Source organism: Carassius carassius, chromosome 44 (genome assembly GCF_963082965.1).
Source record: "Carassius carassius chromosome 44, fCarCar2.1, whole genome shotgun sequence".
Lineage (NCBI taxonomy): Eukaryota > Metazoa > Chordata > Actinopteri > Cypriniformes > Cyprinidae > Carassius > Carassius carassius.
The window spans coordinates 23,146,354-23,171,899 of NC_081798.1; the positions used below are offsets into that span (position 1 = coordinate 23,146,354).

Here is a 25,546-nt window from a genome sequence, read left to right on the forward strand (position 1 = left end):
CAGTAAAATTGTTTGCATTACTAACAATTGTGTTCTTAATATAGATAACAGATTTAATTAGTATTATAGGACACATCAATTTGTCAATATCAAGCAGCAAAACTAACTGTTTTGTACAGATAAAAATAGCTGGACGCAAATGAGACCGGAAGCTACACACGTAGAATTTACAAATGGCGGCACTTATACATCAGGAAAAAGTTGGATAAACCTAATGAAATTCAGAATACATATAGACCAAATAAGAATACGTATTTTTTGCCTTTACACTGATTTGCTTTAACATTATGTTTTAATTTTTGTAAGAACATGTTGTTTACATGTATTGAAAACACTGAATTTAATAAAACACGTCTTGCATTTAATACTTTTTTTTTCATTATTCTTGTGGCCTAGAATAGGACATCAACGTGTTAAAAAATGTAAAAAAAAAAAAAAAAAAAATGCAAATCAAATGAATGTCAAAACTTGACGCCAATTTAATGTCAAGTTTTGACATCGATTTGATTTGCATTTTTGACCAATTCTTTGATGACATCAATTGCCCGCTGGGCTGTAAATAGCGTCAGAATATAAACAATACAATACAATCTCTCTCTCTCTCTCTCTCTCTCTCTCTCTCTCTCTCTCTCTCTCTCTCTCTCTCACTGTCTGTCTCTCTCCCTCTAGATTTAGTGACAAACCTGTGAACCTTTTGTTGAAATGTTAGCCAATAGAGACGGATTACGCCACTAGGCAGCAGTGATATATAAAGGGGGCTTTTTAGACGCATTTGTACTGTTGAAAGAGACATGCTAAAGTATTTTCAGACAGTGAAGCAGGTAGCTGATTAAAGGACTTAAAAACACAAACTGAAATGCAAAAAGGAACGTTCTTTAAAAGAATCCGATTATACCCGTCCGTATAATATGGAATATATTTTCTGCTAAAACGTCTTAATTTCTTTTTAGATAACTAATTCGTTTCTCGAATAAATATTCTCAAGATAAGTAGGCTACCAAAGTATCTTGCAAAGTCAAGAGGAAAACCTTTGATACTGACAATTTAACATCATGACAAGGTATAACTTTTTGTTGTGCTTAACGGTTCTAATTTCTTTGGGACTGTCCGGGAGCGATGAGCCGGACCTCTTTCAGGCTCCACTGAGTGAGATGTCCTCGGATGCTGGAGTCTCTCTCTTTGATTTGGAGGATGTGGACTCTCTAGAGTGTTCAGCGTGCGTTTGGAGAGAACAGAGTAAAGTCTTAAGGCTGGAAACAATCAAATCACAAATCCTTAGCAAACTGCGCTTAAAACAAGCGCCCAACATCAGCAGAGAGGTGGTTAATCAGCTTCTTCCAAAAGCACCTCCACTGCAGCAGCTTCTGGACCATCACGACTTCCAGGGGGACGCATCCTCCCTAGAGGATTTCATGAACGCCGATGAGTATCACGCCACTACCGAGTCCGTCATCACCATGGCCTCAGAGCGTGAGTTGCAGAACTTTTAGTTGTTGTTGTTGTTGTTTGTTTTCTTGTTTAATAAATTAAGCAGCTTAAGCTAATGGTCTAAAACTATTTAACATTTTCTGCCCTCTTTAGAGACAGGCAGTTCCACATCTATTAAAAGTTTAGAATCAAATGGCCGTTTATTTATTACTATATTTTTTATGGGACAAATGTGTGAGGTTTATCATAAATGTCAACATCGTAATTCTTTATAGACAGATAGATAGATGGATAGCCTATACACACACTCGCACACAGAGAACTTGAAATCTGCCTTCACTTGGTTCGCTCGTGCCCGTTTATGTGTAATTAATGAATAAGGACAATGTAAAAAGAAATGATATAGGCAGATGCGCTCAATGTCGCTTCAGAGTACATTATAATGTAAGATAAATAAATAAAGTATCAATTATCATTTCAGCTGATATATATATAGTATATATAACCCAAAACACTACTATTGTTTTCCTTACAGCAGCAGCGCCTTACGACTGCGCTTGCCTTTAAATGTGAAGTTATAGGCATACCCCGTTTTTTCACTTTAGTGTGGACACAAAGCCCGTGGAGGAGTTTGGGTCGAGGGGAGTGTGTGACCTTTTCGCTGAGAATAGACGGGGTTCAACAGCATTTACACACATAATGTATTCCGCACAAGGCAGATGAAAAGCCGAGCAAATAATCAGTTTTTTTTTCTGACCAGGATGAACAAAGATAGGTTTGTGCTCCCCTAACTAACCTCTGCGTTGATTGTCACACATCCCACGTTCCCGCTGGCATAACGAACGCTCTTTACATTCAATTCAAGAGACGAATCACATAAATGATCATTTAACGGCTGCAAAGCTCATGGCTTTATATATATATATATATATATATATATATATATATATATATATATATATATATATATATATATAGCTTTTTTGTTGTCATAGATTGTTCTTGTAGCTGTGCAGTATGAGCACAGCATGAAAAAAAATGACTAGTCATTTTAGACAACACATGGTTATGGGAGTGCATTTACTCCTGTATTAAAAAATCAAGTGTATTTATTTGTTTTTTTGAAAATGTAACTTTAAAAAGATTTCAAAAGGTCATAGAGGAGTTGTAATTAGTCACATTTATGTTTTTTTTTTTTTTTGCTGCCCTTTTAAATACTAATTTTAGTTTTTAGTGGGCTCTCATTTTATTCTATTCTTTTATTCTACTTCCTTTTTTACGATAATTTTATTCTTGTTTTGTGTATATAATATATCATATACATTTTAAAGTTTATATAATATGAATATAATAACAATTAAACCATTACTATATTCTTCCAAGATTTGTTGTTTCTTTGTAGTTTTCTTTTAGTTCATCTTTACCTTTCCTTTATTATTATTATTATTATTATTATTATTATTTTCAGTCATCCTTGTTTCTTCAGCTTCGCTCTCCCATCACCGCATCCATGATTGTCTCCCATTCTCATTCTTTATCACACAAGCAGTCAGTTCTCCACTGGCTAACAAAAGCAAATGCTTGTGACATTAAATGTAATTCCAAAAAAAAAAAAAGACATTTCTCTTAATGTAGGCTACAGTATGCACATTACTAGTAGGCGACTAATGTAATAGTCCATATAAAAATTAAATATACACAATATTGTAAAGTACATTACTTAACACATTGCTCTAGTACATTCAAAGAAAGGTGTCTTGATAGATTTTCCCACTATTACAAGCTTATATTTTGGGTTATGTATTATATGATATTATAATACATTCAATTTTGCACTGGTATGTTTTGTTCTGCCTCTGTTCAGAATTTGGCTGTGCATGTGTACAGTCCAGAGTAGAAAATCAACCACTAGAGCTCAGTTGTTGCCAGTCTATATATTTAGACCAGACCTTTATCCCTTGACAGTGTGCTTTCATAACAACCTGTGGTTTTTGGGTTTAGTGAGTAATTTGTCTGCTTATACCCTCACCTCCCTCCCACACAATCATCCACCTCCCTGATTTATTATTACTGTGTAACGTATTGCAATGTGAATACATTTCCAAAAAGTGGTAATTATTCTCTGCTCACATTTTGGTGGACAACATTACTTTTTAATTTGTTGCTTTATTGCTTTTTGTCTGTTAAGAAAGCCATGAACTATCTAACAACCAGCAAACTGTGCCAATTAGAAATACAAAATTTAGGGCTCCCATTGTTATGAGAGATTGAATTATCTGAGATATATAATTTGCCATAACTTCTCTTTTTGTTCTCCAAAACTTTTACTCTGCAGTACACTCCCATAGAAACACACATTCATCAAGACACAGAGGAAAAGGCCTCCTATTGACAAGAAGGGTCAGCGAGTTCACAGCAATTTGATATATTGGATGAGGAGCCAATTAACCTCTTCAGGTCTTTTTCTTTGGCCGCAAAAGAGAACTAGTAGATTAAACACTACTACCCCCACCTAAAATGTCAAAAAGAATGGGTAGGAGATAAAACAACAGTACAAGCACTGCCTCCCCCACCTAAAATGTCTTTCTCTCTCACACACAAAGTCACTTACACACATATACACACATTCACAAACACCAACCCACTAACCACTCCCAACTAGGAAAAAAACAAAGGTCTTTTATTGTCTTGACCCTATAAAAGGGTATTTTCCTGAAGGTGCAGGAACCATAAACATTAGAAGAGAGAATGTTAAAAAGACAAGACTGCTGTTCAACCATCCTCTGATCAATTGGAAGTGTGTGGGAAGTATTTTTAGTATTTTTTCACCATGTGAACACCTGTGTCTTAGACTACTCTCAGTCGTTTCTGTTAATCTGAGAGAGTGAAAGAGGAGTAAAATAAAGGAATAAAGCAAACTCATGTTTTTCTTTCCTGTTTTGTAAACATGAAATAATGAGTGAGGTAATTAAAGAACAGAATTGTTGTAGAAATAACACTTCATGTAGTCCATTTCTTGGCTAATATACGTTCAATTGAACTGAAGTCCATTATACCCTGGGTACAATTTCACTGCTCTCTCAAGAATGCCTCTCTTTCTTTCTCTCATTCTCTTTCCTCTTCCCACGGTTCAGTGCTTCTCCTCCCATTCTGGAGCAATTCCAGACCCAGATAAGAAGGTACTGAAGTCATCACATGCTACAAATAAAACAGCATCTCAAATACATAAATATAATTATATATATATATATATATATACATACATTTACATAAATTCATACACACACACACACACACACACATACTGGCAACTCAAAACTTTTGTAGTATTATGTATTATAACCTAAAAACATAAGGACTATATTTTGTAAGGATCTCTCTGGAGTTATTTATGTACTGTTCTTGTATCAAGTAATGCCTGAGTTAATAGTAAAGTGAGTATAAACTAATTTCAATCTCATACTGTATATATCCCTTTCTCTTACTCAAACTTAATTCAATGGCAATATATAAAGGTTGCACACAGAACATGGTAAATTTTTCATGATGATGAAACTGAGGCATAATTATACTTTTGCTATATATTTCATTATACATTTCTGTTGCCTTGGGATTGTTGAGGAAAAGGACATTTTAGGTATTATCTGGGGATTTAGCCAGCAACCATAGTCCATAAAAGAGTACAGATGAATTGTAAGACTTTGTGGGAATGTGCCTAAATATGCAGTTATATATATATATAATCGGAATTAGCAATCTGCTTTGGAATTTTCCCAGACTGTGTCTTTCACTCAGCCTTTTAAAAAAGAAAAAAGAAACTAAGATCTTGGATCATAGTTAGTTTATCAATCAAAACCTCTCTTTGATAGAGTAAGTGACTACTCCAGGTAGACCAGTGATTGACAAGAGGAAGAAACCATCGAGAGCGCTGAACAGAGTGAAACTGTAAACATGGATGAATCATGTCATAAAGACAAATTAATACAAAATAGTAATGTAATGTATTCACTCCCCCACTCTCATTATTTTCCTCAGGCTCTCAAACATTCCTTAGGCTCTTTAATATTTATTTGCATAATATGTAAATTTTGGAGTAAATCAATAGTTTTAAAAAATCAATAGTTTAATATTTTTCTTGTTTTCAAGGTACAGTATGTATTTCACAATGTTTCATGGTATTGTAGTTCTTACCCTCATTACATTTCCTCATTTAAATTTTTTTTTGTTCAACCTCAAAGTCTGTAATGTTGTTAATCATTTCTGGTTGATTTGGTTCATGGCTTGTAACTCTTAAACAAAGAGCTATTTAAAAACCTTATGATAAAAATGAATTGGAAAAATACTTCCAGAACTAAGTGATTATGTAAGGTTATAAATAAAACAATCCCATAGCACACTTAAGCACTGAAATATCGGGGGTTAACAATATTTTTGTCCAGCAAATGACGGAGATCCAGGGGCATAGCATCTGGGTATGCGGGGTAAGCAGTTGCATATAGGATCGGGCAGATTGGGGGCCCATCGAGCCGAGGGGGAACTTTTAATTGAAATAAGGGAACAAAGCCCTGCACGACCCGACCCTGGCCCGACAGCTTATCAGAATTCTCCAACCGAGTCTAACCTGAGCCCGTGTCCTTTCTCTCTCTCTTTCTTTCTCTCTCTCTCCCTCTTCCCCATTAGACAGCTGCTGTTGCAGCCATTAAAATAGTTCATTTTTGGTTTTTAATGGCAAAGTGGTTGTATTATACGGAGCCCCGCACATGACATGCAGGAAAAAATATTAGGCCTAAATCGTGTGCAAGATTTATTCATCCGTTCCCTCAATGTAATAAAACGTGCACACGATTACTATTCCATTCCCTCAATTTACTATTTCGTTCACTCAGCAAATTGAGGGAATGCAATAGTAAATCGAGGGAAAGCAATAGTAACCGTGTGCACGTTTTAGTAAATTGAGGGAACAAATTATTAAATCGTGCGCACAATTCAATAATTTTTTTTCTTGCATGTCATGTGCGGGGCTCCGTAGTATTTCATTTTGTTTCTTTATTAAATAATTTTTTTTTTTAAATACCAAGCTGCCAGCATCAATTAGTGAGTTGAGTATATGTTTGATTAGTTTAGCCTTCTCAAATCAACACGATTTGAGACAAACAATTTCATTCATTTCACAATAGAAAAAAAATAAAATAATAATACAAATAAATTTGTGATATATATCCCATCGTTTGTGCAAAGAAGGGAAGGTGAAACGTACTGTGAAGGACATGGCAAACGCAATCACTTGCATTTTTGTATTTTTTAATAAGAGTGGAACACCTCATTTTTCCTCATAAAGGTAAGAGTATACATCATTTGGAGTTGCAAAGTATCTACTGTTATTTGCATGCACTTACAATATTAACAAAATATTGTGCTTAAAAAAAAAAAAAAAAACTCCAAGAGGGTGGCATTCTGAAGTCTTGATCTTGAGCAGGAACGCTTCACAAAAACTGAACCAAAACTCAGCAAATATTTGCCTCATTGACATGATAAATATATCTATAGAATGCTATAAATATACTTAAAAAAATACATTTCTTTCATTAGCCTACAGTATGTAATTCGTAAAGATGCATTTCTCTCTAAAGGCATGTCCAATGAGGAGATACCAGTCAGGATTATCAACCTGATCTTTGCGAAACTGACTCAGAAAACAATAGATTATTAATAAAGAATTAAATTATCTCGTTACGATTTTTTACCTTTTATTTATAAATTTTTCATGCATTGCATGCAGTAATAGCCTTCAGAGCCATGTCAGACTGAATTTTTTTTTTTAAAGATTAAAGTCACATTTCTTTTAAGAATAAAGTCAAAATCACGATAATAAAATCACGTTACATTGCATGAAGTTAATATGAAAATTACACCTAGGCCTATGCTGCTAGCCCCTTCGTAGATCTGTGTTTTCACAAAAATATTAGCCTTTATAAACATAGTGTTTGAGTTAAGAAAGCGCTGTACTATTCAAACATCGGTTATTTATTTACCCTTGCATTGCGAACAAGCGGGGATCTCTCTCCTCCAGATTGTGCGCAGTGTGTTTCGCTAACAGCTTAAAAAGGTCATATGATGCTTTTTTAAAGATTGTTATTTAGTGTATTTAGTGTAACAGAATATGTTGATATTCTTTAATGTTCAAAAAACACATTGTTTTTCAAATACTGTATATTATTGTAGGTCATCTATGTCCCGCCTCTCTCAGAAGTGTCCCTCCTTCCGACAAGCACAGTCTGCTCTGATTGGCCAACTGACCCATTGCATTGTTATTGGCACTGCCAAACACCGCCAGCACTCGTCGGAAATGTAACGCCCCATCCATAATCGTGAGCTTCTTCTTTCAAAATAAATGTAAAGACAATTAAAAATATCAGTTCAAGGCCAAAAGGGGAACAGAGTCGCGTGACAGACACAGTAAAGTTCTTAAGCGTTTGGAGTACACAAGCCATGGACGGTTAAGACAGCTGACTCCACTGTCTCTCTCTCTCTCTCTCTCTCTCTCTGACACACACACACACACACACACACACACACACACACATACTATGTCAAATCTCTGAATTTAAACAGCTAATAGCAAATTCTTAAATTAAAAACAAAACATACTTACAGTAACTGATTCAGAAACGCCAGATTGTCTAGCAAAGTCAATGTCAATGTCAATGTCACCTTTATTTATATAGCACTTTAAACAAAATACATTGCGTCAAAGCAACTGAACAACATTCATTAGGAAAACAGTGTCAATAATGCAAAAATGATAATTAAAGGCAGTTCATCATTGGATTCAGTTATGTCATCTCTGTTCAGTTAAAGTGTCTGTGCATTTATTTGCAATCAAGTCAACGATATCGCTGTAGATGAAGTGTCCCCAACTAAGCAAGCCAGAGGCGACAGCGGCAAGGAACCGAAACTCCATCGGTGACAGAATGGAGAAAAAAACCTTGGGAGAAACCAGGCTCAGTTGGGGGGCCAGTTCTCCTCTGACCAGATGAAACCAGTAGTTCAATTCCAGGCTGCAGCAAAGTCAGATTGTGTAGAAGAATCATCTGTTTCCTGTGGTCTTGTCCTGGTGCTCCTCTGAGACAAGGTCTTTACAGGGGATCTGTATCTTGTGGCGATTTGGAAGAAATCCATGCCAGCTTTTCACTTTTTCTAATGGGCGGAAATCAATGAGGAAATTTAATATAAAAGTGAGTCATAAACGGAAGAGGAGGCGGAAGTAAAAACAAAACACACGTATAGGTTGTATCGGAATGGGACGCACGCTCCCTGAAGGTTGTTGCTGTTCTTTGCTGGAATCTGTGCATGCGCTGACTGGGTGCGATTGCCGAAGTGTCGGAGAAATTGAGCTCTACTGCATGGTTCGGTCGCCTGCCTGGGGCAACACAGTCCAGTCTGGTTCGTTCGCCTGCCTCAGGTACTAGTGATGCTGTCCATCGTTTGTTAACCTCACGTCAAGTCTCCAAACTCTGTCCCCGGCCCAGGATTAGCGGCCGCTACACAGACTTCACACAGCCACACACACACACACACACACACACACGCACACACACACACACACACATACACTTTCATTGCACACGCATACTCATACACCCATACACAAACACTCGTTTGGATTATTTATTTTTCTTTGTTTTTTTTTTCTTCTCTCTTGTTTTTTTTTCTCCTTTGAAAATTGAACATGGAAAAAGAAACTAACTTCAAGACCCTCGTGAATCAAGGACTCTCTTGATTTTGTGATTGTTTATGAAATCTTGAATTGAACTTGAACAGCAATCGTATTACTTTGTTTACACGTATTTCTGACATTTGTTATGTGAAGTAACGAAAACAAATACAAATGGTGTGAAAATTTAACTTCATGTAGTTTTTTTTTAAACTCTTTTCCTTAAAATGTTTTTTGTTGTTGTTGTTGTGTAACAGTGGCTTGAGCTATTTACGGGGAAACTGAAATTAATTATTTTTTTTTTTTTTTCCCTTGACAAGTTTTGCTTGTCTGGCGCCCGAACAATTTAACTTAAATTTACATTTATTAAATCAAATTTTATTTGGGGCAGCCACCGTTACATAAGTGGCGCCCGAACAGGGACGTTAAACTTAAACACTTAGATAAACCTGGACGAATTGAAACTTAAACATTTAAACCGTGACCACTGAAACGGGTCACTTGAACTTTGAATTAAAGTTTCCCTAAAGGATTACTTAAGCGTTGGTTATTGTCTCTTGAAACTGCCTACTTTTGTGTTTGTGAAATGGTGGCAGATATATACTGAACTGAAACAGTTTTTCTTTATTAAAAGGTTTTGTGGGAAGATTGTTTTTGTTTGTGAACTTGCAAGTTGTTAAATATATAATTGTGTTACCCCTTAGTTGTCTTGCTGTTAAACTGATTGACCTAATTAATGTGAAAGCGGTGGAAATAATAATTTGTGTTATTGAAATCTAATTATTGATTTGTGAAATTAAGTGAATTGTAGTGTGAATTGGACAATTGGACAGACATTTCACACTGAACTGTTAGAGTATTCTGTTGCAATTTATTTTTTCAAACATTTATACATTGTTTTTTTTACTCAACTTACATTTCACTACGTTTTTACACTGACTACACCTACATTGACAATCAAACATGGCTACCACTCCTCTCTCTCCATCCACTTTTGTGGAGATTGAACCACCGGCACCCGATGTTGCTACCCCAGTCTGGCCTCCAGCACCTCGTCCTCTACTTTCTCCACCTGGACTCTTTCGTGTTCCTCTCCATGTCACTCCTACTCAAGCCAGCACTACTGATGTACCAGGAACCCAGGTGCGGTTTGCAACTTCACCACTAGCTGGCAGTACTCCTGTTCAACCCTTCATCTTGGAGCAGGAACCGAATGGCGACTCTATGCAGATATGTACATTACTTGAGCCTTCATCTCTATCTTCGGCGGCACAGCAGGACTTGCCTGGTATCCTATCAACTCCTGGAAAAGGAATGCATCAACTCACTCAAGTTAAAGAAAATTGGGACACGTTGACACAACATATGCAAACCCATGAGAAAACCATTGGTGAACTTGCCAAAGAACTTAAAACCCTGTCTGCACGCCAAGACAGCATGATTTCTAACCTTGCTGATAAACTTAAGCACAATCAACAAGAAGTGCTCACCCACATTTCTGAAAGTAAGAGGCATGTGAAGGAAGAGGCTGATCAACTCACTAAATCACTTAAAGTTATGATTTCTGATGAACTTCACAAAGCTAAGACTACATATGTGTCTGAAGTGCAGTTTATGATCGACCAACTTCAAGTGGAGCTTCAGCAAGACATCAAATCCTACCTGGTAACCCATCAAAGAAACCATCAGTTGTTTACAGAGCTCACCCAGTGTACCCAAATCACCAACACATTGTGTGCAACTGTAAAAAGCTTACAAACTGAACTTGATAGAAGACTCGAAAAGCAAGAGAAACAAATGACTGACCTGCAAACAAGAGATTACTCACCTTTACCTCTTAATGCTCCAGTTTCAGCTGTATCACCAGTCCTGTATCACCGCTCCTTTGCTTCCTACTCCTGTTGTAAAGAGTGATCATCTTAAGATTACATTTCCTACTTTTGGGAGACAGTCAGATGACATGGACCCCTTGCTCTACCTAACTCTATGTCAGGATTTCTTAGCGTTACATCCTCTTACTGATGCTGACATCCTGGCCACTTTCCGCACTGTCCTTTACGGTACTGCCCGGGACTGGTGGGAAGATGCACGATCCTCAATAACCACGTGGGAAGAATTTGAAGCTGCTTTCCTCTCTGCTTTCCTCTCAGAGGATTATGAAGATGAGCTGGCTGAACGGGTAAGGACAAGAACACAAGGAGAAAGAGAGAGCATTAGAGACTTTGCATTTACGTGCAGAGCTCTCTGCAAAAGGTGGAAGCCCTCCTTGATGGACAGTGAATTGGTGAAAATGATTTTAAAAAATATGAACCCCTATCTTGCAAGCCAGATTCGCAGTCGGGTGAACACAGTTGATGAACTTGTGAAATTGGGCCAACAGCTGGAAAAAGACTACGAACAACAACTGCAATATGAAAAACGCGTGAGTTCTAAGCAACCCTTATCCATGCCTCAAATACCTATTGCCAACCACCCGGCAGAGAAGCCTTTAGTGCAATGCTGGCGATGTAAAGGCCATCACTCCCCTGGCAGCTGTCCTCACTTTGTCTCTTCTCAGTCCCAGTCACCTCAGTCCACCAGCAAACACCTTTCCTCTAATAGCAAGCGGACAATATTTCCAGCTTCTAAAGGTACTGGTCCACCTGGCAATCGCTCCGTGTCTTCCACCTTTCCTCAGAAGTCACCAACAACTGGTAAGAAAGCACCACCTACTGAAATTGTTCCACAACAGTTAGTGATACCACTCTGTATTGGTATCTGGAAGGGAAAAGCCATTGTTGATACGGGGGCTAGCTACACCCTTCTACATGAGAATCTCTGGAAGGAACTCACTTCACAAAAACTCAATCCATGGACCCAGGGTCCACTCTACCTCGCCAATGGGGAAGCAGAAATTCCTTTAGGTTGGATAAACATGCCAATCACCTTACATAAAAAAATATTCACCATATCTGCTGTTGTTCTATCAGCCAAAGCCCTGGCCTATGCAGTCGTGTTAGGACTGGACTTTATCTTCTCCAGTGGGCTACAGATCAATGTGGCAGATCAAAAGTATTCATTTCAGTCCAACCCTAAAGAGTATTATCCTTTCCAGCCAACAAATGCTAGTGTACCAGTTATCAGCTCCCAACATCCAAAGGGAAAGATTGGAAATCTTTTTCGGGGAAGTAGTGGCCTAATGGTTAGAGAGTCGGACTCCCAATCGAAAGGTTGTGAGTTCGAGTCCCGGGCCGGCAGGAATTGTGGGTGGGGGGAGTTCATGTACAGTTCTCTCTCCACCCTCAATACCACGACTTGAGCAAGGCATCGAACCCCCAACTGCTCCCCGGGCGCCGCAGCATAAATGGCTGCCCACTGCTCCGGGTGTGTGCTCACAGTGTGTGTGTGTGTGTTCACTGCTCTGTGTGTGTGCATTTCGGATGGGTTAAATGCAGAGCACAAATTCTGAGTATGGGTCACCATACTTGGCTGAATGTCACTTCACTTCACTTCACTCACTCACTGAAATAAAAACTCCAACAGTCTCTCTCTACTATCTTCTGTTCCTCCTCCTCAACTTGACATGTTTCAACCAGCCATTCTGGATGACAAGACCCTAATTGACACTGCTGTACAGCATGCCCACTTACCTTCTGAAGGCAAGCAACAGTTACTGCAGATCCTCGAGTCAAACCCTCAAGTGTGTACCCTTCGTCCGGGACGTACTGAAGTTACACAGCATCACATATATACTACCCACCAAGTACCCATAAAACAAAGACCATACCGCACAACACCTGCCAAACAAGCTGTCATTACAGAGCAACTGGAAGAGATGTTGACTGCCGGCATCATAGAACCATCACATTCTGGATGGGCCTCACCTGTCGTCTTGGTCCCTAAGAAAGACGGAAGCCTTAGGTTTTGTGTGGACTACAGGAAAGTTAATGCCATTACAGAGAATGATGCTTACCCTTTACCCAACATCACTGAGATCTAGAGTCACTATCTGGAGCCGCCATCTTTTCCACAATTGACCTTAACAGTGGCTACTGGCAGGTGAACATGGATCAAGAGAGTAAACCAAAAACTGCTTTCACAACTCCATCAGGACTGTTTCAGTTTAATGTTATGCCGTTTGGGTTAAAAAATGGCCCAACAACCTTCCAAAGACTAATGGAGACTGTTCTAGGAGAATTGCGTGGAAACATCTGCTTTGTCTACATTGACGACATAATTATTTACTCACCATCTGTAGCCCAGCACTTCTCCGACCTCCAGGCTGTTCTTCACAAACTGCAAATGGCTGGCCTCACCATTAATAAAAAAAAAAGCAAGTTCTGCCTTAAAGAAATAACCTTTCTGGGACACGTTGTCAACGTCCAAGGCATAGCTGCAGACCCAAGTAGGAGACTCCCAAGTGGAGGCTATACGGGAATACCCTGTGCCCACCAACATCAAGGAGGTCCAGCGCTTCCTGGGGTTAGCCGGGTGGTACCACCAGTTTGTACCAAACTTCTCCAGGATTGCTGAACCCATCAATGCACTGAAAAAAAGGATGTTCATTCCTCTGGTCACTACAATGTCAGCAAGCCTTTGAACATTTGAAATGCTGTCTAACCTCTCCCCCCATTCTTGGCCATCCGGACCTTCAATTGTCTTTTACGGTTTACACTGATGCAAGTGACACTGGTTTGGGTGCTGTGCTGACCCAGCGCAAGGAAAAGGGTGTAGAACAAGTTATTGCTTATGCCAGCAGAACCCTGAACAAAGCAGAGACCAATTACACAGCCACCGAAAAAGAGTGTTTGGCTGTAATTTGGGCCCTGGAAAAATGGCAGCACTACCTAGAGCACAAATTGTTCACTGTCATCACAGACCTCTCAGCCATACAATGGGTAATTTCTTCCACAAAAACCAAGAGTCGCCTCATCCGGTGGGCCTTGCGACTTCAGAGATTTGATTTTATCATTGAATATCGCAAAGGAAAACTAAATATGGCACCTGATGCTCTGTCTCGGATTTGTACCAGTTGTAACCTGTACACCAACCAACACCAGCAGGAGAATGCTGAGCTTCCGATGTCTCCAGCCACAATCTGGGAGGAACAGCACAAAGACCCTCACATCATCAAAACACTTCAAGCACTTGCAGAAAATGATTCCCCTCTAAAAAATCAGTATGAGATAGTGGAGGATAAACTCTATCACAAAACTCACCTGCCGAACAATCAAATTCATTACAGAGTGTACATTCCTAACAGCCTCGTGTTGTCCATTCTACACCACTACCATGCAAATCCCTGGAGCGGTCATGTGGGTATTTATAAGACCTACAAGCGTATCCATGATGTTGCATTCTGGCCTGCAATGTGGACTGACATAAAACACCATGTTAAAAAATGTGTCAAATGCCAGACTCTTAAGGGAGAAAATCAGAAACCTGTGGGCAAACTACAACAAGTCACCGCCACCCGTCCCAACGAGATGCTTGGAGTAGACATTATGGGCCCAATGCCACGCAGCACACAGCAAAATGAGTACCTCTTAGTTGTAGTAGACTATTACTCCCGGTGGGTGGAATGTTTCCCCATGCGCAACGCTAAAGCTCAGACTGTTGCATTACTTCTTCGGAAGGAAATTCTAACCCGTTGAGGGGTACCGGACTTCATTCTGTCGGATAGAGGAACACAATTTGTGTCATCACTGTTCAAAGAACTCTGTCAAAAGTGGAGTATCAAACCTAAATTAACGACATCATACCATCCACAAACAAATATGACAGAAAGGGTAAATCGTACACTCAAATGCATGATTTCTGCCTATGTGGACAATAATCACAGGAAATGGGACCAATACTTACCGGAACTCTGTTTCGCTATTAATACAGCTGTCCAGGAAACGATTGGGATGACCCCTGCAGAGCTTCATTTGGGAAGGAAACTGCAAAGTCCCATGGACAAGTTGTTACATGGCAAGAATATAACTCCAGACTGTCTATCTTACGATACAGTCCACCATCTAACTGAGCTTCAGACCAAGGCCATGGAATGCTGCAAAAAAGCACAAAAGAGACAGCTTAGGAATTATAATAAAAATAGACGAGATGTCACATACAAGGAAAAGGATCGTGTGTGGATGAGGACTTTTCCCCAGTCTAGTGCACAACATCACTTCACTGCAAAATTGGCTCAGAAATGGAAAGGCCCTTACCGTGTCATAAAGCAGATGGGTCCATTGAACTATCGAGTAGCGCTAGAGTCCACTGGCGAAGATGTTCGCATAATGCATGTGTGCAACCTGAAACCATGCTTTCCCATGGCTGAAGAGCTGGAAAGCCAGGAGAAGAAAAGACTCTGCCAAATATTCAATGAATCGTCTCATGAAGAGGAATTCATTGGATTTTAAATATGATTCATATTTCCACAACCATAGGTTGTTTTCTCCAGGGAGGGAGAGTGTGGCGATTTGGAAGAAATCCATGCCAGCTTTTCACTTTTTCCAATGGGCGGAAATCAATGAGGAAATTTAATATAAAAGTGAGTCATAAACGGAAGAGGAGGGGGAAGTAAAAACAAAACACACGTATAGGTTGTATCGGAATGGGACGCACGCTCCCTGAAGGTTGTTGCTGTTCTTTGCTGGAATCTTTGCATGCGCTGACTGGGTGCGATTGCCGAAGTGTCGGAGAAATTGAGCTCTACTGCATGGTTCGGTCGCCTGCCTGGGGCACCACAGTCCAATCTGGTTCGTTCGCCTGCCTCAGGTACTAGTGATGCTGTCCATCATTTGTTAACCTCACGTCAAGTCTCCAAACTCTGTCCCCGGCCCGGGATTAGCGGCCGCTACACAGACTTCACACAGCCACACACACACATACACTTTCATTGCACACGCATACGCATACACCCATACACAAACACTCGTTTGGATTATTTATTTTTCTTTGTTTTTTTTTTTCTTCTCTCTTGTTTTTTTTTCTCCTTTGAAAATTGAACATGGAAAAAGAAACTAACTTCAAGACCCTCGTGAATCAAGGACTCTCTTGATTTTGTGATTGTTTATGAAATCTTGAATTGAACTTGAACAGCAATCGTATTACTTTGTTTACACTTATTTCTGACATTTGTTATGTGAAGTAACGAAAACAAATACAAATGGTGTGAAAATTTAACTTCATGTAGTTTTTTTTTAAACTCTTTTTCTTAAAATGTTTTTTTGTTGTTGTTGTTGTGTAACAGTGGCTTGAGCTATTTACGGGGAAACTGAAATTAATTAATTATTTTTTTTTCCCTTGACAAGTTTTGCTTGTCTGGCGCCCGAACAATTTAACTTAAATTTACATTTATTAAATCAAATTTTATTTGGGGCAGCCACCGTTACAATCTGGGGCTCTAGTTGTCCTGGTCTCCGCTGTCTTTCAGGGATGTAGAGGTCCTTTCTAGGTGCTGATCCAGCATCTGGTCTGGATACATACTGGATCCGGGTGACTGCAGTGACCCTCTGATCTGGACACAGACTGGATCTGGTGGCCACGGTGACCTCGGAACAAGAGAGAAACAGATGCCATTAGCATAGATGCCATTCTTCTAATGATGTAGCAAGTACATAGGGTGTTATGGGAAGTGTTTCCGGTTCTGGTTTATCTAATTAATGCAGCCTAAAAATCCTTTAACGGATTTGGATAATAAAAGCATATTAGTATGTTATGAGTATGCCAGGTTAAAGAGATGGGTCTTATTTAATCTAGATTTAAACTGCAAAAGTGTGTCTGCCTCCCGAACAATGTTAGGTAGGTTATTCCAGAGTTTAGGCGCCAAATAGGAAAAGGATCTGCCGCCCGCATTTGATTTTGATATTCTAGGTATTCTATGAGTTTGTTTACTAAGCGTGCAGAACAACCACCCAATAAAGCATTACAATAATCTAACCTTGAGGTCATAAATGCATGGATTAACATTTCTGCATTTGACATTGAAAGCATAGGCCGTAATTTAGATATATTTTTGAGATGGAAAAATGCAGTTTTACAAATGCTAGAAACGTGGCTTTCTAAGGAAAGATTGTGATCAAATAGCACACCTAGGTTCCTAACTGATGACGAAGAATTGACAGAGCAACCATCAAGTCTTAGACAGTGTTCTAGGTTATTGCAAGCGGAGTTTTTAGGTCCTATAATTAACACCTCTGTTTTTTCAGAATTTAGCAGTAAGAAATTACTCGTCATCCAGTTTTTTATATCGACTATGCAATCCATTCGTTTTTCAAATTTGTGCGTTTCACCGGGCTGCGAAGAAATATAGAGCTGAGTATCATCAGCATAACAGTGAAAGCTAACACCATGTTTCCTGATGATATCTCCCAAGGGTAACATAAAGCGTGAAGAGTAGCGGCCCTAGTACTGAGCCTTGAGGTACTCCATTCTGCACTTGTGATCGATAGGATACATCTTCATTCACTGCTACGAACTGATGGCGGTCATATAAGTACGATTTAAACCATGCTAATGCACTTCCACTGATGCCAACAAAGTGTTCAAGTTCAAAGAATGTTGTGGTCAATTGTGTCAAACGCAGCACTAAGATCCAATAAAACTAATTGAGAGATACACCCACGATCAGATGATAAGAGCAGATCATTTGTAACTCTAAGGAGAGCAGTCTCAGTACTATGATACGGTCTAAATCCTGACTGGAAATCCTCACATATACCATTTTTCTCTAAGAAGGAATATAATTGTGAGGATACCACCTTTTCTAGTATCTTGGACAGAAACGGGAGATTTGAGATTGGTCAATAATTAACTAGTTCTTTGGGGTCAAGTTGTGGTTTTTTGATGAAAGGCTTAATAACAGCCAGTTTGAAGGTTTTGGGGACATATCCTAATGACAATGAGGAATTAATAATAGTCAGAAGAGGATCTATGACTTCTGGAAGCACCTCTTTTAGGAGCTTAGATGGTATAGGGTCTAACATACATGTTGTTGGTTTAGATGATTTAACAAGTTTATACAATTCTTCCTCTCCTATGGTAGAGAATGAGTGGAACTGTTCCTCAGGGGGTCTATAGTGCACTGTCTGATGTGATACTGTAGCTGACAGCTGAATGGTTGCAATTTTATCTCTAATAGTATCGATTTTAGAAGTAAAGTAGTTCATAATAGAATTGAATAAGTGAGAAGGCAATGCATTACAGTGTATAAAGAGCCATGTGCTCTGTTCATCTAGTCAGTGATATATATATTTACAAATATACAGCCTCAAAACATGAATACCCAAGATTAATTTGGAAGCCAAGCTATATACATAATTATTCAAATTAATAAGTCCTGTTAATGAAGAATTACATGATAAACAGCTATATTAATAGAAGCACACATACCACATGAAAACAGCTATTATTACAAAAAAAGGGTGGGGGTTGGGTAATTCAACAATACTGAACATATCTGTTGAGTAATATCAACAAATTATGCACCATCACATATGGGATATACAGAGAGAAAATGAGGAGCACAGAGGTCAGAAGACGCCCCTTTTTCATTGTCAGTCATCTCATTTTCAGTGCCAAAAAGAAAAATAATGACAGCAAACATGAATATAAATTAATTCATTTCATGAATTATTTATTCGGACAGATTGCCATTTAAAGTTAGGCCACAACAATGATCTTTGAGCCAAGGGGGAACTAAAAAAAAGGCTCATATGTTTTTTTAAAATGGAAACTAAAATGGAGCAACACACACAGCTTTAGACTTATCAGTTATTTGCCTTAGCATTGAGAGTTTCCACGTGTGTGTGTGTGTGTGTGTACATTTTGACAAATATATACATTTTGAGGAAATTATATTATATGTATATGTACATTTGAGTCAATATAATTGTCAAGATTTAATATATGCTATCATATTAAAGGGAGTTTTTATGGCAAGTTTAATTTATACTTTAAATATTTCAGAATCTTTGTATGGTGACATATTGGCAATATTAATAGTCATAGCAGAAAGAACTGTACAGAATAATAAATATGGACTACACTTGGTTAAGCCTTTCCCAAAAGTTAATAGACAGTATGGTAGGTAACGGTAAATCTAAAATAAAACAAATATTATTGCATAGCATTTAAGTACGTTTAGGGAAACTATCAATGTTCTTTCAAATCTGCTAAATCTGCATAGATTTTGCAGCCAATTGGTCAGCCATCTGTCAAGAAATTGTTTATACTTCTCTAGTATATCTGATATAAGTCAGTTTTCTCCAGGCTTATTATTATTATTATTATTAATAATAACAATATTTTATAGTTTCTTGTTTTGTGCATCGGTAAGATTGCACCTTAATCAATGTTCTTGATTCTGGTGGCTCTAATGTATTCCTTAGTGCATGAATGAGTATGATCATAAGCAATCTCATATCTGCACTTTTGTGTTTATATTGTTATTGCGCTTAGTTAATGTATACAATAGAGTTTTTAAAACATTTTTAGTACACTAGCTAAATACCCCCATTATTATGCGGAGCATGCAGGACATGCTTTTGTTGAGCATGGGGGGCTGCACTGCCTAAACTGTGATAGGAGTCTTATGCCTGGCCCTGTCCCCCAGGAGCATTCTGAATGAGGGTGTCACTTGCAATCTGTACCCCCCATTTTCTCAGCACACACCAGTCCTCTGTCCCATGTCCTCCCCCCACTTCAGCTCTCCAATCTCCTCGGATAGAGGGCCAAACAAAGAAGGAGCGAGGCACCATAGGCTGGGATGGTGGGGGGGTGGGGGTTGCTCTGTGGCCCCTGTCTTATTAGAAGGGTCGTGAACGTGTCAGAATGATTAATTTGCAGAGGTGCACAGGGATACCCTAGAGCCAAAGTCTGAGCTTTCTAGCACACGTCACACATCCCTTGATTTGTGTTTTGACATTTGTTATTAGGAAAATAGGAATATATATTTCATGCAAAAAAAAAAAAAAAACAATTAAAAAAATGTCAACCCAGACCACAGCAGGTATTACCACATGATTACCACCGATTGTTTGTTTATCAAACCAACAGCAGGTGATACATTACTGAAATATCACCTAAAATTTTACATTCAGTCATGTAGGATTTGTAGTTTTCTTTACAATTACCCTATCTCACAACACATAAACAGTAATTTGATGATAATCTATTTGTTCAGTTGAAATAGGCTGAAATGTAACAAAAACATATAAGGCATTGCCTACAGAAGAAAACTCTGATATTACACATAAATAAAAGTCCAAAATCTCTGAATTGTTTTAATCCCCTCCCCCATAAATCATTCAGTATTAGTCCATAGAGAACTAAAAGTCATTATCTGTAATGTGTTCTCATTTTCTATATTAATTTTCCATCTTGAAAATAAGTATTTACCATCAAACCATCTGAAACAGATATATCAATATACAGTTCATGAAATATGATTAACCCTCTGACCCTCTTTATTTGGGAGTCACACTTACCTTCTTAGCGGTTTAAAGTGACGAAGCCTTGAAATGTTACTATTTTTTTCTTCAGGAAAACCAATGTAAATATTTTTGTTCAATAATATTTTTTAATTATTATATAAGATTTTTAGGGAATTTTATGATACTGTGCAATATTTATACAATTGTAATGAGCTATTTTCTCCATTAGAATTAATATATATTTTTATCTCTTTATTTATTTACAATTTCTTTAATAAATGCAATAGTTCACATTAAAATAGAGTGAAAGCATTTAAAATCCATTTTTTGATGTGAGAATTGGGCAATCTGCAGGCATTAAAAAAGTAAAAACTTGTGTAATGTTGCGTAACCTCTTGTATTAACACCCTATACAGATATATACAGAGACATATATATACATATATACCTATAGTTTTTTAGACCTCATCTCTTATTTTTTTTAGGTTTTGCATTTAGATCTATATCTAGACATTCTAAAAGATTACTTTTTGTCAAGGTTTAGATATTTTTGGTTAGATAAGTATCAGGTTTTACATTGTGATAACAGTCAAACATTAAAATCTTGTTAGAAAGGGAACACATAGAACTGTTACTCAGTATTTGATAATTGAAAAATCTAACAAAATAAGGAATGAAAAGTGATCATTCAAAACACTATACAAACATTTTGTAATTAATTAATATTTTATTCAATGTACTTAAATGTTAGAGAGAGAGAATGAGAATCTCTTGGATTTTTTGATTTATGATTTATTGATTTTATTTCAATAACTTGAAAAAAAAAAGATTTTATTCTGATGCAGTCTTACCAGTTAATTTGTGTGTGTGTGTGTGTGTGTGTGTGTGTGTGTGTGTGTGTGTGTGTGTGTGTGTGTGTGTGTGTGTGAGAGAGACATAGAGAGAAAGCAAGCCTTTTGTTTTTTCGTTTTCATTTATTGATTTCACATATTCTCACAATGTACTCTCTTGCAGTCTTACCAGTTCATTTCTGTGTGTGTGTGTTTGTGTGAGAGAGAGAGCCCCTTTTGTATTTTTTCCATTTATTGATTGGTGTCTATTTTGCACTCCTAATATTCAGGAGAGTCACCCCTTGATTGCTGCACACTTTTTTCCTGACCAGTGGCTGATTTGTAGTTTATACAACCAAAAGATTCACTGAGTTTTCAAATTTTTTCGTATTTCCCATTCATTTCCTATGTCGGTCATTTTTGACCGCGAAGAAGGTAAGTGTGACTATTTTTTTGGGATTCTTTAACATATCCAAATCATGTCCATGATTTTTTTGTGTGTTCATATTGCTAATGTGACAAAAGTCACCAAGTGTCATCTCATTGAAGCTACGATTTTTTTAATTTCAAAATATAAAAGTTTTCGGTGAAAAATGACTGAAAAGGGCCAGAGGTTTAGTAGATTGGAAGCCAATGTAGATATCTTTAATGGGATAGTGATCTTTAGGGCTTAACTCTAACCCCTGACAATAGGGGTGTGTGTGAAAAATCTAAAGAGACAGGCAGCAGGATATGTTTGCTATAATAAGAGCTTATAGCAAGATCTGTGAAAAGTATGCTTTTGCATAAAGTTCCTAGAATAATCAAATGAACATTTCATTGTTTTGTGGCCTTTGAGTAAATATTTATTTTGCAATGTATAAAAACACAAACTCAAACACGGTTTAGTATGTGCATTATGATGCCAATGTTATCAAGGAAAATAAATACAAATATTTGCTAAATAAGTTTTGCATTATATAACACTGACTGTCAGCAGTTTAGGGGGCAGTTGTGGCTTAATGGTTAGAAAGTTGGACTTGTAACCTGAAGGTCACTGGTTCTATTCTCAGTACATGGGGGAGTGAATTAACAGTGCTCTATTCCACCTTAGCAACGCACAACTGGGATGCTCTTGGGTAAGGCATTGAATCCCCCAATTGCTTTCCAGGTGCTGCAGCAAAATAGTTGTCCACTGCTGGTGTGGGTTCAAGTTGTAGGTTCATTACTCACTGCTGTGTGTGAGCACTTGGATGGGTTAAATGCATAGCACAAATTCCGAGAATGGGTTACCATATTTGGCCTACAAGTTCTGTCACCTTTAAAATGGGTACTAATTCAAAATATTGGAGAGTGTTGTTTCTCTTTAGACCGTTGCTTTTTAGATTTAGATTGGGTTTAACCTGTGATCTCTGACCCAGTTTGCCTGCTTTCCATGGCTTCAATATGCAGTGTTTCCCACCATTTAGCAACTTGGGATATCAAAATACTACAGGGTTCATAGGCAGTGGGTGAAATTACACAGCCCAAAACAAAAACAGACATTCTGACATGGAATGCAAATTTCAAATTCGAATAATTGGCTTTATCACTATTTTTCCAGAGAAAAAGTGCAGCAAGTGAAAATAACATGCTTTCTGAATATCTGTAAACTTGTTATGCTATTTATGTGTTTTAGTACAAACAATAAATTACATAAAGCACCTGTAAATAATTCAACAACAGATAAAAGACAAAACAGAAAAAAAAAAATCAACATTTAAAATGTTACAGTGATCAAAAGTAATAAATTCCTCCAGGTGCAGCAATGATAACTTTGCAGATTTTATAAATTATTGTAGTCTGTTTTAGATAAAGTTGGTGTTAAAGTTAAAGAAGCTGTGGTGACACTTTAGATTAGGAAACACATATTCACTGTTAACCAAGAGTTAATAGTAAATAGTGTTCTCTAATCTAAAGTGTTACTGAAGCTGCCAGCTGAGAACCATTGAGAGGTCTGTTTCTCAAATTGGAAACTCTGTGTAGTATCTACAGATGTTGGTGTGCATCTGGGCCATTTACTTTTTTTTCTTATCTTGTTTCCTTATCCATATTTTTTCTCCTTTAAAGCAGTATATGACATTGCCTTGATCTTTCAAAAAAAAAAGAAAAAAAAAAGGACACTGAAACTGTCTTTTCCACACTATATTAAGCATTTAAGAATAGTTATATTAAACTATTTTAATTGTGCTGAAGCACACAACAAATGATCATACTGGAATTATGGATTAATCTTTAGGATTATGTAATGGTATTAAGCATCCTAATCTAATAATTTTACAGGTTATCCAACATAATCAAGTATTTTAATCCAAGACTTCTGTAGAGACACACGTGCTTTATACCATGTATAATATCATTTAATTTTAATATAAATTATAATCATTTTAAAATTTTATTTTTAATGTCATTTTAATTTTAGTCAAATATACTTAGATTTTTGTCTCAACAATCCACAAAACATTTCCACAGAAGCTTTGTAGAACAATTAGATTATTTGGGCATGAGACATTCCTTTTTTCTCAACAGATTGTCCCTTCATGGACAGCATTCTTGTATTGACCCATTAAAAAGGACTTTCACAGTTTGCAGTTTTCTAGGGATCTTTTGCTATGTTTTCTCACCTCTTTCAAGATTGTTCTTTGTGCTTTTTTAGTGATCTTTGGAGGATGTCTGCTCCTAGGGAGAGTAACAGTCCAGAATATTTTCACATGTGTAGACAGGGTGATATAAAACGGAAAGTTCTGCATTTTATTTTTTAAGAAAACAAGCAGTAAATGTATTGTATAGAGTGCAAGTCTAAAAGGGAAAGGGTTTTTTTTTTTTTTTTTTTTTTTGCTTTTTTAAGAATAGAATAAGAATAGAGAGTGCTAGAATTAGAGAGTCAAATAAAGATGGAAGAGATTTGTTTTTAGCTGATTCTTGAAGATGGCTAAGGACTCAGCTGCTCTGATTGAGTTGGGCAGATCCTTCTTACCAGGAGGTATTATTTCATTTAAAAGTCCGTAAAAGTGACTTTGTGTTTCTTTGGGATGGCACATTCAAGTGGTCTTGATCTAACCAATCTATTGGTAGCCAGTGCAAATTAAAAAACAAAGGTGTGACGTGCATTCTTTTTGGCTCATTAATAATTGATAATAATTAATAACATGTTTTTCCGAAAGAAAGGGCCTGATCTTCTTGATGTTGAAGCAAATCTGCAGGACCGGACAATTTTAGCAATGTGGTCTGAGAAGTTCATCTGATCATCAATCATAACTCCAAGGTTTCTGGCTGTTTTTGAAGGAGTTATGATTGATGTGCCTAACTGGATGGTAAAATTGTGATGAAATGATGGGTTTGCTGCAACCACAAGCAGTTCTGTCTTGGCAAGGTTGAGTTGAAGGTGATGGTCCTTCATCCAGCAAGGAATGTTTATTAGACAAGTTGAGATGTGAGCAGCTATCGTCGGATCATCAGGATGGAATGAGAGGTAGAGTGGAGTGTCATCAGCATAGCAGTGGTATAAAAAGCCATGTTTCTGAATGACAGAACCTAATGATGCCATGTAGTCAGAAAATAGAAATGGTCCAAGAACTGAACCCTGAGGCACCCCAGTAGTTAGATATTGTGACTTGGACACCTCACCTCTACAAGATTCTTTCAAGGATTTATCTGATAGGTAAGACTCAAACCATTGGAGTAGGGATTTGCTGGTATCAAATTTTCATGTTGTAATCAATTGCTAATGCTTTTATCACGGTATATGGTATTATCACAATTTAGTTTGAAAAAAGTTGCCATAATACAGTATAACAGGTTTAATAACTTTTTACAATAAAGCAATACAGAAAAATATATAAAGTTTTACACAGATTAAAGTGCAAAAGAACTATAGAAACCAATAGGTATCACTTTAAAATAAGACCTCATTAGTTAACCTTAGTTCAGACAGGAACCACTTTGCCAAGTTTACTTGAGTTTATTGAACACAATTTATCTTTGGCGGTATGGTTCCTTGTGAGAGTTCTTGCTCCCAGAATAATTAAACATACAAGAACTTTAACATTAACCCCCCGGAACCATCAGCTTAAAAATACATAACAATTAAGACTCTTAGTAATGTCTTTAAAACAGTTATAATCATGTAGATGTGGCAGTGGGACGTCTATCCT

The 25,546-nt window shown here is 37.5% G+C and overlaps 1 protein-coding gene across 2 annotated transcripts in view; it reads left to right on the forward strand.

The window, feature by feature from the left end:
• Positions 1-807: 807 nt before the first annotated feature.
• LOC132126283 (growth/differentiation factor 11-like) overlaps positions 808-25,546 on the forward strand; it is a 122,888-nt gene continuing 98,149 nt past the window's right edge. For both annotated transcript variants that reach the window (XM_059537452.1, XM_059537453.1), the window contains exon 1: positions 808-1,470. In XM_059537452.1, the coding sequence (XP_059393435.1) occupies positions 1,053-1,470 (418 nt within the window). In that variant the 5' untranslated portion in view covers positions 808-1,052. The remainder of the gene's footprint in view (positions 1,471-25,546) is intronic.